Source organism: Danio rerio, chromosome 8 (assembly GCF_049306965.1).
Source record: "Danio rerio strain Tuebingen ecotype United States chromosome 8, GRCz12tu, whole genome shotgun sequence".
Classification (NCBI taxonomy): domain Eukaryota; kingdom Metazoa; phylum Chordata; class Actinopteri; order Cypriniformes; family Danionidae; genus Danio; species Danio rerio.
The window spans coordinates 60,557,501-60,572,500 of record NC_133183.1 but is presented as its reverse complement, the minus strand read 5'-3'; the positions used below and the strand labels follow the sequence as shown (position 1 = coordinate 60,572,500).

Below are 15,000 nucleotides of genomic sequence, written 5' to 3'. Positions count from 1 at the left end.
GTTGACGGTAAAATTCCGGCAACCATGGCTACCGCTTTTTTACTGTATATTTTATGATTCTTTCACTTCGGGCCCAATCTCCTTCTACAATTTTTTTGAAGGCCCATATCTGACATTTTTTATCAAACTGATTGTCTAGAGAAAATGCTTATTTCAAACCTTTATTTATAAGCAAAACATTTATTTTGCCTTTACTATTATTATTATTATTATTATATATATATATATATATATATATATATATATATATATATATATATATATATATATATATATATATATATATAAATATACATACATACACACACACACATTTTTTTTAACTAGGTTAGGGTTAGGGTAGTTAGGTAATTAAGTTATTGTATAATGATGGTTTGTTCTGTAGATTATCGCAAAAAAAATAAATAAATAAAAATACAGCTTAAAGGGGCTAATCATTTTGACCCTAAAATGTTTTTTAAAAAAATTTAAAACTGTTTTTATTCTAGCCGAAACAAAAAAAATATGACTTTCACCAGAAGAAAAAAATATTATCAGACATACTGTGAAAATTTCCTTGCTCTGTTAAACATCATTTGGGAAATATTTCAAAAAGAAAAAACTATTCAAAGTGGGCTAATAATTCTGACTTCAACTGTATATATATATATATATATGTATATATATATATATATATATATATATATATATTTATATATATATATATATATATATAAATATATTTTAATATAGAATATATAATACTATATAGTTATTTATTTTCAATAACACACACTGATTTAAAGCTGCTGAATTTTTCAGGTAATTTTCTACAACTGCAGAGTATTTGGGCATTTTTTAAATAAATAAACCTGAAAGGACAACTTATGACAAAAAAAGCTGTTGCCTTGAATTGAACTGACGAATAATCTATTAATCATATCTATTAAAATAAATAAAACAAAACAAAAGTACAGTAAAGTACTGTTGAAACATCAATCTGTAGGCGGTTAGGTTTTTAGGATATTATTGGAGTTTGTTGACAGTAGTGAACAGCTGTTTACTAAAACACCACAAGTCTCGCTAGATCCTACTGTATGGGCATGCGTCTGTTATAATACACTCGCTCTTGCATTATAAAACATTCATTTGGACACCAAATATGCTGATATTATAAAGAGTCAACACAAAGAGTGCACGCATAGTTTGTGAATCAACAGAGATGTGCAATTCTGATATGAGTCGCAGACGTGCGGCACGCGCAAACTGGTTATAACTCTAACCATCATTACCTTTACATTTGCGGTTTGCTTAATATAGCGGAGCATGTGGTCCTAGTTGACGTGCAACGATTGCAAGTGCAGCCACGATTAAAGGGTCACGAAACACCAAAACACATTTTTTGAGCTGTTGACAGTCGTATATGTGTCCCACACTGCTAAAAACACTATTAGGACACCTATATTTCACTAAAAAGCGTCAATTGGTTGTTTTTGCGTTATTTCAAGCAAATTCGAACTTCCGGTTTGAAACAAATTTTTGAAGCTGCGTCACGGTCATGAGATAATAGCGTGTATTCCAGCGTGCAGACTGGACGTCTGTGCCAGAGTGTGTCTTATTACGTCTTACAGTGTGCTGCATTAATGCATGAGTAAAGCTTGGTTCAAACCAATCAGCGCGCTCTATTGTGCAACTTCATTAATATTCATTACTGTCACAGTGTTTAGACGACAGAGACGCCACGTTGTGTTGGCAAAACAAGCGTGAAGTGTTGCTTTTATAGTTTGCTGCAGTGAAGTTTTGTTTTCATTTTCTCTCTGTGAGAGCTCAGCTGGAGTCACGTGTGGATTAACAGTGTACGCGACGCTCGACAACAATAACTTACGTGTCTAAGGAGGATTATTGTTTACCTGAGAGCTCTTCTCATCTGCAAACGCTGAGATCCGGATTCGCTTGTAGTCTCCCCTTAATAAAGACGCGGCTCTAGTTGCTGGTGATTATTCTGTCTCTACAGATTTGGTAAGTGAGCGACCAGTGCTCTTTGTTTATTCAGTTTGTTCGTATCGAACTAACTATTGCACTGAGTGTAAACATGTTAGCATCACAACCAAACTTTAACCTCGTGTAGGATTTTCACTGCATTTTGTGACCAGAATAACACACGCGGCTTTCTGACGCTACCTGCCGTGTGCATCTAAGTTTCCAGGAAATGCTAAAGGTTTTTTTCTCACATTCGCCGTGCGGGATCAAACATTGCATGAAAAATACACACTTAGAGCAGTTCCTCGAATCAAATATCTCGTTTGTCGCGAGGGGCATGACTGAATTCCCTGAATGAAAGAGCCAAACTGCAGTTAAAGTCCACCATTTAATAAGTTGGCAAATAATTCGACTACAGATGTCCATGTAAACACAGTCACTTTCTCCCCTGTGTGTGTGTGGTTTGACTCTGAAACGCAGCGCGTGCCCAAATAGACACCCCCACACCATCCCTCTTTAGTTCCTCCGAGACTCCCCCCTAAACAGAGCTGGACACGCCCACTTTCCTGACTTTTTCCAAAGTAGAGGTGTGAAAACACCCTGCTGAAACGAGGGCGTTTCATGGCCCTTTAAGTCTGTATTTTACAGTGAGGCTCTCTTTGCCGAAGTATTCAATAACAGAAAGCAGGAAATGCCATTACACCAATCATTTCTATATAAAACAGATTTAATGATGAAATCAAATAATTATAGTTCAATAATTAAGCTATCTTGAGACTCACTGGTTGAGAATCCCTGGTCTTGGGCCACTTTTGAAGCAAACACAATGGCTGTTTCTCAATATGCGTTCTTCAGCGGTCTTGCGTCCTCGTGTTCTCGTGCAACGTCATCATCAGCTGCCTAAGTTCAGTTCCAATACTCAAGATCGCAAGTACGGAGGACACGTGAAACTTCACGGATGTGATCTTGATATCGAGGACGCACTGATGCAGACTTGAGCACCGACTTGCTCTGGAAGTCCCAGAAGTCATTGCGACTGGAGGTGGGAAGCGCATCATTTTATTTAGATTTATTATTAAAGTTCAGAGATATCATTTATTTACCTCAAGAGTTTCCCTAAATGAACCGGTGAAAGTAAACATTACCATGAACATCTTAATAAAGGAATAAACACATTAAGGGTGTTTGTTTGCTGAAATTCGTATTAAAATGTGTTTTATTTATATTGTGCAGAGTATATTTATAATGTTTTTATGCAAAGTATATATTTTGAAGAGGGGAAAAACAATAAATCGTTGTATGAGTGCTGTAATGTTTAAATAATTTCCATCTAAAACGCGTGAAGGTCACGTGACCATCAGGAAGAACGCAGCATCCCATTTCTCACAGGATGCGTTCTCTGCCCTCGCGGTCTCCTGAGTTCGTTCTTCCGATGACACCTGGCAAGCCCGCTCTCCACAAGAACACAAGTCCGTTCTCTGCGTTCTTGGAATTGAGAAACAGCCAATTTATTGAACGGTTGTAATCTTGCCTAGGGTGACAAAAAGTCTAGAAATGGCCGTGCATTTTAGTATGATGTGCTCATCACCCAGTGACCGTCTTGTTTATTGGGGTGGGGTTTTAGGGCTGTGCACAATCACATCTGCTTTAAAAAATCATATTTACTGTACAAGTGAGATATGAATTAAGCATTTTTCAGATCATTTGTAAAATCGTAATGTTTCCTTGTAAGTTCGGGTTTGGCTGACCCTAAAGAACTTAAGAATGTAAGGCAAAAAGTTGCATCTCTTTTTAGGCGAAATTTGGGAAGAACGCCAATAAGATCAAACTCTAAAAAAACAAAGATTAAGAAAACAGAACAAGCGCAATCTTTCATTTGGAAAGCAGCAGTTGCAGGTCCTGTAATTATTGCAGTGTTGCCACATTAGCTTGTGTCCATGCCACCCTACCGCTGTGTGTAGGGGGTTAATGACGGCATAATTGCAGCAGCAGGGGTTCCTGTCCTGTGGTTCGGTGGGCAACGTTTGTAAATAAACAGGATTTGGGAAGGCTCCGCGTTTAGAGCCGGGTGTCCGGCCTGTGCCTGCCCACTCATGGCTGACCATGGAAGTGTGGTGCAACAGGAAAGGAGGCGAGTCGGGGAGCGAGGTGATGAGGGGAAAATAAGCACACCAATGTTGATTGACCTCTCTCCGAAATAAGGAAGAGATCAGGACGCCCACTCTCGGACACACAAGAGCATGGCGTCCATAACAGAGAAGCGCTTATGAACTCACAGTCTATCTATTCAAACAATGAGTCAAACCCCGACCACAGCACTGGAGTCGAATGGACTAGAAATCTAGGCCTGGACCTCGAGCAGGCGCCAGAGAAAACTCTGTTGTAGTGACGCTGCTGTTGTCAGAGTGGGGTTTCAGCTTGTTGCGAGGTGTTTGGCTCGAGTCAAAACATCACACCCTCGGGTCTCAATGATATCGTGGTCTCTAGTTACAGCAGAAAACATAAACTGTAACTGTCTTCCTGTAGTGGAATAGATTATTAACAATAACTGATAAACATTTAACAGGGTTTCTGCAGGTTTTATCAAGCCAAATTTAAGACTTCCCTTTGAAAGGGTCATGAAACACCAAAACTAATTTTTTTGAGATGTTGACAGACATATATACGTCTCGCGTTGTAAAACACTATTAGGACACATACACTGGTGATCAAAATTAGAAAACAATTTATAAATAATTGAACAATTTTGAAATAATGTCATCTTCACTTCTCAATAGTTAAAGGAGTTGTCTCGTCTATACTAAGGGTGTCACGATCCTCCAAATCCTAGATTCGATTACATTTTCGATTCTAAAGGCACGATTCGATTTTCGATTATGAATAATTAATTAATTAATGACCAATTAATTATTTGTAGCCTACCGTTTAAACTACCTGACCTGCATGGTCTTTGTTTTACCCATAAACAAATCATACAGTAAATGAATAAAGGCAAGATACACACATAATTACCACCTGTCAATCACTTTTTCTGCGGGACTCGTGAATAGGCAGTGATCTGTGTCGTTATAATGGCGTCGGTAAAAAAGACGCACAACCAACAGGAACCAGCCAACAGTATCTGAGGTGTTCGCTAAAATGACTAAGTACAAGTGAGTGAAAGATTAAAGCAGTCCTCTGACTGCTTGGACCTGCTGTCTCAAGCGCATGGCTGTGTGTGCGTCTGTGTCTGTGTGGTCACGTGATGTGCATTTTCAGAGGTAGAGAGGAAGGAGGGCTGCTCAGAAATGCTACACGCCACTGTGGATGTCAAATCGTTGTCGTTCTAAAATGCCATTTAAAAACAAAGACAATGTAAACAGGGCCTGAGTGTGTACTTTTCGCGAGCGGATTTGCAATGGGGGCGGGCGGAGGATCACAATGCCGGTGTTGTCTATCGGACGAACTGTACGTAATACTTACATAGCAGAGCTTGCAAAACTGTGTTTTTTTTTTGTCGACAACACGAACGTTGTCAACATAACTCACTGGAAATCCAAAATGCTTCCACACCGGCGACTTCATTGAAAGAGGAGAGGGTTTAAGCTCTGTCGACGGGTCTCCTGCGTCTGCAGTTTAACAAGCACTTCAACAAGCCTGTTATTTTCCCGCTTGGCAAGCCAAGCTGACGTGACATGGGGGCGTGGCAGCATCGACGATTCTATTTTTTGATTCGATAATCGAAATTGAGCATAAATTTCAATCGATTTCGATTAAAAATCGAAATCATGACACCCCTAGTCTATACCCTGCTACCAGAACACCTTTCCCCCAAAAATAACTAAAGCATTTCAACAAAAAACTTTATTTTGCAGAAAACACACTGATAAAAAATTAGAGAACACTTTGAGAGACCTCACAGTTATTGGTGTTATTCTGGCACCTAGTGCTAATTTTCTTGATTATCTGTCAACCCCTATTTAACTGGTAGCCTAACTTCCAGTTTCACCGACTCTGCAAGATGGTGGGTCGTTCTAAAGTTACTGAAAGCCTCCGGCAGCAGGTTGTCCATATGAAGGCTAAAGGGATGACCCTATCAGCCATATTAAGACAAGTTGGTCATCCCAAATCTGTGATTTCAAGAATATTGAATCTTTACTAAAGCACAAACTCATTCAAGTCCCCCCAGAAGGCTTGTCATCCACAAAAGACAAATACAAATGAGGACAGGATACTGTGGAGGATCCTAATGGGCAATCGTTTAAACTGAAAACATTGAAATAATGACATGGCCTGCCCAGAGTCCTGAACTCAACCAAATAGAGAACCTCTGGAATATCCTTGGGGACAAAGTTATGGCCAAGAAACCCACTACAGTCACCAAACTGTGAAGGAGACTGGAAGAAGAGTGGACCAAAATCACACTAGAGCAATGTGAGAGACTAATGCTGTCCTGTGGCTGCAGATGTGCTGAAGTCATTCAGAGCAGAGGCCTGTACACTTCCTACTAAGTGCTGACTGTAATAACCTTCAGAACATTTTGTTGTAATCTTTTTCCATGCTACAGTTTTTTTTTTTTGATCTGTGTGTTTTCTGCAAAAGAATGTTTTTTGTTAATATGTCTTAGTTGTTTTGTGGAAAAGGTGTTCTGGTGGCATGGTATAGGCGAGACAAAAACTCCTTCAATTTTTGAGCAGTGAAGATTTGATTATTTATAAATTGTTCTCTAATTTTGATCGCCAGTGTATTTTTAACACAAAAAAAGTGAAAAGTGGTTGTTTTTGTGTTATTTCTGGCAAAATTCGTTCTTCTTGTTTGAAAATAAATTTCGAAGCAACGCAATGCTTAATTCGTGAATTGCGAAGTTCCGGAAAAGATCAGGGTAAAGGATCCGGCATGGACAGAAGTCGCGCATGAAAGTGGCAAGGGTTTGGGGAGTTGCGGAAGAAAGTGAAACTGAACAGCGGACGGAGGAGGAGGGCAGTTGAGGAGGGGCATCGGTAAAATGAGGTACCGGATCAGATTTTGGACAGCACGTCAAGCCCTGAAGCAACGTCACAATCATCATGTAAATTCCAGCTTGGAGATTGACAGTCTGTACCGCCCAGTACGTCATTGAGCTGTTTTTTAGCATTAATTCATGAGAAAGACTTGGTTCTAACCAATCAGCGCGCTCTATTGTGTATGAGGTGCAACTTCATTAATATGCATGACATAGCTTAGAGGAGACAGTTACATTTACAGTGTTCAGATGCAGAGAGAGACACCACATCGCCAACCGTAATTAGAAGAAAAAGTAGAATCGTTCGAGACATGGGTCGTCAGTGTTAAAAGACGCTGCTCCAGTAGGTTTTGAATGTTCTGTCTCTACAGATTTGGTAAGTGAGCGATCAGTGTTCTTTGTTGCTGCCATGTGATTGGCTGATTAGAAATTTGTGTTAACGAGCAGTTAGACAGGTGTACCTAACAAAGTGGCCGGTTAGTGTATGTTGTAGTAAACACGAACAATTAATCGACCTGGGGTGCGTTTGCCAAGCAACGATGTAACTCGCGACTGAGCTATTATAATACGATGCATTGTTTGGGAAAAGAACAATGTAGTGACGAGTGTTTCCCAATACCCATCGTTTCTCGGTGGTAGATCCATCGTTTGAACCGAGCTAGTTATAACGTAAAACTAAAATGTAGTTATAACGTAATATTTATTATTTATTAGGAAACTAAAAAAATCCTAATTTAATAATAATATTAATGATGATGATGACGATTATTATTATTATTAATATTATTAATATTATTAAGTAGGATAGTTTTTTTTAAAAGTCTACTTTTACAATTTGACACATGCAAACCACTGCAGAAATGTTCTAACCAACAGTCTCATGTCATATACAGTACAGACACTTAATAAATAGCCTACTATAAATTAAAAGCAATATTGTATGCCATGTGTTTTTGTGTTCACAAGCTTTAGAGACGTAACATAAATTCCGATTTTAAATAAAAGGTCACCTATAGCTTTCGTCATGAGCCATGGCTGTGTTTAAAATGACATCAATGTTTTCAAAGTGCACTGCGAAGGAAGCACAATTGTAAACATGAAGATCGCTAAATCTGAACTGTAAAAATACATTTTCAATTTTGCTTTGAAAGCAAATTACACCTAAGAGTGATGGCGTTAATGCTTTTTTGTTTTTAATCATTCCAAGTTTAAATGTTAGAAGGTTTTAAATGAATAGGGCATAGGGGGGATAACAGAGAATGGAACACAGCCAGGAACTATGTTTCTAACTACAGGTGTAGTTGCAAGCGTGCAAGTTTGCAACGCAGTTTGCAAATGTTTGTTGGAACGATGGATTTGGGAAACGCCAAATCAATGAACTATGTTTGTAATGACGGAACTTATGACCTTAGTTGACAAACGATGATTTTCGGAAATGCACCGGTGTCCGGTTTGACTGAAATAACAGAAAACAATAAAGTTATTGCAATTCTACAAACAGGGCTTGAAATTGCAACCATTTTGGTCGCATATGCGCCCGAAAATTAATCTATGCGACCTCATAATATATTAGTGCGACCTGTTTTGATTTTTTCTAAAAACGTGCTAAATCGCTTTTCCCTGCCGCTGTATTGGTTCATATTAGCTGTCAATCACTCAAGGCATTCCGCTGTTAGATGACAGGGAGGGACCTTTAATAACCACGGGAAATGCAAACGGCTGAGCAGCTTTGCAAACCTCACCTAAAGTTGAGGCTCAGATGAAAGCGATCATGACATAGTGAATGTTGATCCGCCAGCCGAGATCAATCGAGTGTTTTCGGAGAAGGTGTCTGAATCTCGATGCGCTGCATTCACTGCATGTTCAGCGCAAATATCCGCTAAATGTGAAATTTAATACTGTAAAGATATTCGCCAAAGATGCTCGCCTTTAAGTTTACACTGAAACTGCGGCTCTTAAAGTGCGGTATTTCGCAGGTGGTCTTCGCAAGAGTCCTGCTGGCTCATATATTGGGTCGGCTGACTCGCCTGCCTTTACACTAACACAGAAAAATGAAGATCAGCTCATGACGAGACTGAGCATTTAAATTGACATAAACTGAAACCAAAAAAAGGGTGATAGAAGTGAGACTTTTCTTACTTTTTTTGTCTGTTCTTTTTTGAAACGTTTATTATTTTGCTATTTAGTTACTGATGACTGATGTTGCAGCTTTCAGCATTGAATTAAAAGATTTATTATAATCTGTCATTTGTTTTGTGGCAGAAATCTTACTTATTAAATTGACATGCATATAAAAACAATAGTGCAAAAATGAATATTTCTTACTGCAATGCTTTAATTTTGTTTGATGCAAACCATACATTTATTTTTCATAAAGTAACAGACTTTTACAGCAGATAACTCACATTCAAGCACATTTAAGGCAGCATCATAATGAGAAATGCAATTCATTGCTAATATCATTGTCATTTTCATCATCATTATTATTCTATAATTATTAGACATACATTTTGGAATTATTGCACAAATAGTAAGTCTTCGCAGCATTAGTTAGTTAGTTGTTTCTGGTTTTTGTTAGTCCTAATTGATGTTGTTTTAAAATGCAATAAATCCCTTAAAATACAATTTCCAATAGTGCTTATTTATTTTTGTGGGTGCTCCTAAATTTTTTTTTTTGGCGCTCCTAAATATTTGAAGTTGGGAGCACCGGTGCTACCAAGTAAAAAAGTTAATTGCGAGCCCTGATAAATGTCTTACCGTTTTTGAAACAATCTGTTTCCTCGGTTGTCCGATTTTGAAAGGATTCCTAGAAAACAGAAAAGCAAAATAATAAGTAAGTGAATTCAATGAGTGCATCAATAAGTGTATTCAATTTAGACCACACTTGAGCAAAATTAATATATTTAATATATTTAAATTATTTACATTTTCAAATCTTTATCATACTAAAAGCCAGCCATTTTTTAAAACAGAATTCCAATTAGGTGAGATGTTTGATTTAATGTCCGCTGCATTTCAGAAACAATTTTTAGGTTCGCTATGAAAACCTCAGCAGCAAATTGAATCTTCTCATATGGGCCACATAATCCATCAGAGGCGGATGCGCGTAATTAGAAGTGGCTGTCGCCGCTGCCACAAGCCTTCCTGTGGTCGGCCAGGGGAATCGAGCATGTGCACATCTGACACACATGCACTTTCCTGCGCTCTTCTACTGTAAAACGACCATTCAGAGACACACAGGCTCAGGTGTTCACAGGAAGCAGTCTCACAAACACACATGTGCAACACACACCGCGGCAAACGACTGGCAACCGCAGGTCATCATCAGCCAGCACCCCTAATAATGAGTTCACAGCTGCTCCTGGATCAGCAGTCATTCTAGTTCTTTAGTGATTTAGATAAACCGACTGTTCTGAATTACTTAACACTGTAAATTCACATCATTCAATTCAGGTTTATGAAAACTTTTCGTTGACTTGAGGTACACATCTTCACATGCGGTACAGTATGGAGCCAGGTAAGTCTCAAAAGTAATACATTTAGAAAATAAAATTCATACACACACTATTTAGATTTGCAAATTCCAAAATACATAAATGCAATTTGTAAATTGAAAACATAATTCATATATACCACAATATTTGTGAAAAGAAAAAAATCATGAATATTTTAGCCAACTGAACTGGATTTGTGGATTCATGAATTATGTTTTAAATTCCCAAACTAGATTTGTGTATTTTTTTAATTTACGAGTTGGATTTGTGTATTTATAAATCGTATTTTGAATTTACGAATTAGATTTGTGTATTTATGAATCATGTTTTGTATATATGAATTGGATTTGTGCAAATTTATGGAGCTAGATCAGTCTCAAAAATGATATATTTACAAAATATAATTCATACATCCAAAACACAATTCAGAATTACTAAATCCAATTCATAAATTCAAAAATTCCAAATTGATAAATTCGTAAATTCAAAACACGATAAAAAAATGCACAAATCTAATTTATAAATTCAAAGCACAATTAAAAAATGCGCAAATCCAATTTATAAATTCAAAACACTGTTAAAATCACTGTTAAAAATTACATTTACCAAATGGATTTGTGTATTTTTGAATTTACAAATTGGATTTGTGTATTTTTGAATCGTGTTTTGAATTTAGGAATTGGATTTGTGTAATTTTGGATCGTGTTTAGTGTTTACGAATTGGATTTGTGTATTTCAGATTTGTTTTTTTAATTTACGAATTGGATTTGTGTATTTATTTAATTTATGAATTGGATTTGTGCAATTATATAATTTATGAATTGGAATTTAGTATTTATGAAATGTGTTTTTAACTTACGAATTGGTTTTTATACATGTGAATTGTGTTGTGGATGCGTAAATTATATTTTGTAAATGTATTATATTTAAGACTGATCTTGCTCCACAGAAGCAGAGCACTTTTGAACATTTCTATTGTCATTGATATATATATATACATACATATATATACACATATATATATATATATACATATATATACACACATATATATATATATATATACACATATATATACACACACATATATATATATATATATATATATATATATATATATATATATATATATATATATATATATATATATATATATATAAATACACACATAGACACACACACACACACACACACACATATATATATATATATATATATATATATATATATATATATATATATATATATATATATATATATATATATATATATATACGGTTGAAATCAAAGTTATTAGCCTTCTTGTGATTTTTTTATTACAGATTTTTTTTCTTTTGGAGAAAGTCTTATTTTTCTATTTCAGCAAGAATAAAAGCAGTTTTTAATATTATTAGCCCCCGTTAAGCTATAAAATTTTTTTATATTACCCTAACTTGCCTAATTAAGCCTTTAAATGTCTCTTCAAGCTGAATACTAGTATCTTGAAAAATATCTAGTCAAATATCATGTGCTGTCATCATGGCAAAGACAAAATAAATCAGTTATTAGAAATAAGTTATTAAAACTATTATGTTTAGAAATGTGTCGAATAAAATCTCTCTTAAACAAAAATATTCTTTAAGTGTACTTATTTCAATTGTATTCACCTAAACAAAATCACTTTTGTACATTTTATTTGAGGCAAACATCAAAATGGGAAGTCTTCAACCTTTTAATTTTGTGATTGTGGGCAAAAATTATTTTCAAGTGAAAGAAGAAACACAAACCATTAATCAGCCAATTTTTGTGGGTGAAATCACGCCATTTCATTCGTAATTTACGCAATCCATAGTTTCATTGAAATATGTCCCTGAGGAGATTCTCAACGGGTTCAAGCTAGTCACGTGAAAGTTCAAAAATGCCTTCTGTGCTCCATGAATTTGTCATGGTATTTATATTTAATAACATTTCAATTTTGGATGGCCGCACCTTAAGTTGTGGGCTTTCAAAATTCAGTATGACGACAAAGACGACACACTTTTCATCAAGTCTGACAATCAAGTTTCACACTCTTTAGCAGATCAAACCCTCAGGGTGTAAAAGGCATGTTAACTTTAGTCTGGTTTTCCTCCAATTCAGCAAACGCCAAAAAAACACTGATACGCCTACAGGTCGTCCTTCAGTTAGGTCACAACGGTTGGTTTTGTCTGCAGATAAAATCTCATTGAAAGAAACGTGAAAAGATATGCTTATATGATTTTACTCCTTCGTGACATTCTCTCTCACCATCCCTACTTGTCTTATGCTGGTATTAATCATCGAGTTGGTCATGACTGTCAGAATCAAGAAGCTAAAACAATGCTTTTTAATGGATTTCCTTAACCTTTGTGTGCTGTTGGGGATGTTTTCATCCATTTTGGTTTTCAGCAGATACACATATCAGCTTTGACACATATTTTGGGAAAATACTTTAAATTTCAACTCAACAATACACTGCATAGGCAAATTGACTACCCTTTTGTTATGTTTGGGGCTGTTTTTGCCCCCATTGACTTCTATTATAATCACATTTTTTGATTGCAAAGCCATGACACCATGCAATCGTGCATTTTTGATGATTGGTTCACTGAAAAAAAAGGATTCAAAGATTATTCCATGCATTTTCTTTTCTTTTTTTTTTAAGTTTAGTTGTTGTAAACAATTTATTTTGGCTGAATTTAAGCAAACAAATGAAGTAGAACGTACTCAATTTAATTTGTTTGTTTAAATGCAACTCAAATTGTTTGCAATAATTTTGCAGACGGCGTCTACTGATGATCAACAGTAAAATAGGAATGTAACGATTATAGATTTTGGTTGTTTGATTATAGTCTAAGGGATAACCAACTAAACTTCTCTGACCACATTTCTAGAACTGCTCGATCGTGCAGATTCGCACTCTATAACATCAGAAAGATCCGACTCTTCTTATCTGAACATGCAGCTCAACTCCTTGTTCAAGCTCTTGCTCTCTCCAAACTGGATTACTGCAACTCTCTACTAGCTGGGCTTCCAGCTAACTCTATCAAGCCTCTTCAACTGCTCCAGAACGCAGCAGCACGAGTGGTCTTCAATGAACCTAAACGAGCACATGTCACTCCGCTGCTAGTCCGTTTGCACTGGCTGCCAGTTGCTGCTCGCATCAAATTCAAAGCTCTGGTGTTTGCCTACAAAGTGACTTCTGGCCTAGCTCCTTCTTATCTGCTCTCACTTCTGCAGATGTATGTGCCCTCCAGAAACTTGCGTTCTGTGAATGAACGTCGCCTCGTGGTTCCATCCCAAAGAGGGAAGAAATCACTTTCGCGAACGCTCACGCTCAATCTGCCCAGTTGGTGGAATGAACTCCCTAACTGCATCAGAACGGCAGAGTCACTCGCTATTTTCAAGAAACGACTAAAAACTCAACTATTTAGTCTCTACTTCACTTCCTAATCTGCAATTGCCTCTCTGAATATCACACTAACTGTACCAAAAAATAAATAAAATAAATAAAATAATATATATATATATATATATATATATATATATATATATATATATATATATATATATATATATATATATATATATATATACTAATACTACTAATACTTTCCTTCTTAGACTTTACAGACCTGAAACTTGCCTATAGCACTTATTCATTGTTGCTCTTAGATGTGTAAATTGCTTCCTTGTCCTCATTTGTAAGTCTCTTTGGATAAAAGCGTCTGCTAAATGACTAATTGTAAATGTAAAATGATAATCACGATTATCAAAAAAAATTTTTTTTTTGCTCGTTCAAGCTAGTTATTATTATTATTATTTTTAACTCATTAAAATGAGCTGAAGCTTCAGACACAATTCTTGAGATTTCATTGGGACAACTTTTTATGTTCAATCCACATGAATTTGTTAAAAGTGTTCAGTTAACTTAATCAATTTGTGTTGAGACAACATAAATGAATTGTGTGGAACCCTGCGTTTTTTACAGTGCTAACCACTGAGCCACCGCAAATGACAAAACATCTTTGAAAAAAAAAACCCCACTTAAATGCTTTTACATTGTCAGCAACAAATAAATCCTGAATATATTCAATATATCATACAGTCCTGAAACTTATCATATGGAGATCATTAAAATAAATAATTAAAAATAAATTAATTATATTTTACCCTCGAACAAACTCCCAAAGGAACGGCACACATTCCTGTCAAACTTGTCAAGGCACTAAATAGGTGGCATAATGAAATCACAGTCTCATCTTTTCTCACAACTTTCCCCAAATGAAAAACAGCAATTAACCGTTCGGCCTCTTCTACTCTGCCTCATGTGTTGTTCAGTAATTACACCTAAGACAGACTGGGGTAGACCTGAAGGGAGAGAGAGAGAGAGAGAGGGGAAAATACAACAGGTTTTTCCACCGCAAGCACACACACATTCACACACACTATTATTGATGTGACAGAAGTGTGGCTCCAGAAGATTGATGGACAGCTGAGGATGACAGGAACGCAGAGATGCCGTCTGCGTCAAAGCAAAGGTGTGTGAGCTAATGAGACGGAAACAGA

General features: G+C 36.3%; 1 protein-coding gene across 1 annotated transcript in view; it reads right to left on the bottom strand.

The window, feature by feature from the left end:
• The window catches only part of bin3 (bridging integrator 3), a 107,662-nt gene that overhangs the window by 73,445 nt on the left and 19,217 nt on the right, over positions 1-15,000 (bottom strand). The window contains exon 2 of the mRNA NM_001123044.2: positions 9,698-9,746. Within this exon, the coding sequence (NP_001116516.1) occupies positions 9,698-9,746 (49 nt within the window). The remainder of the gene's footprint in view (positions 1-9,697; positions 9,747-15,000) is intronic.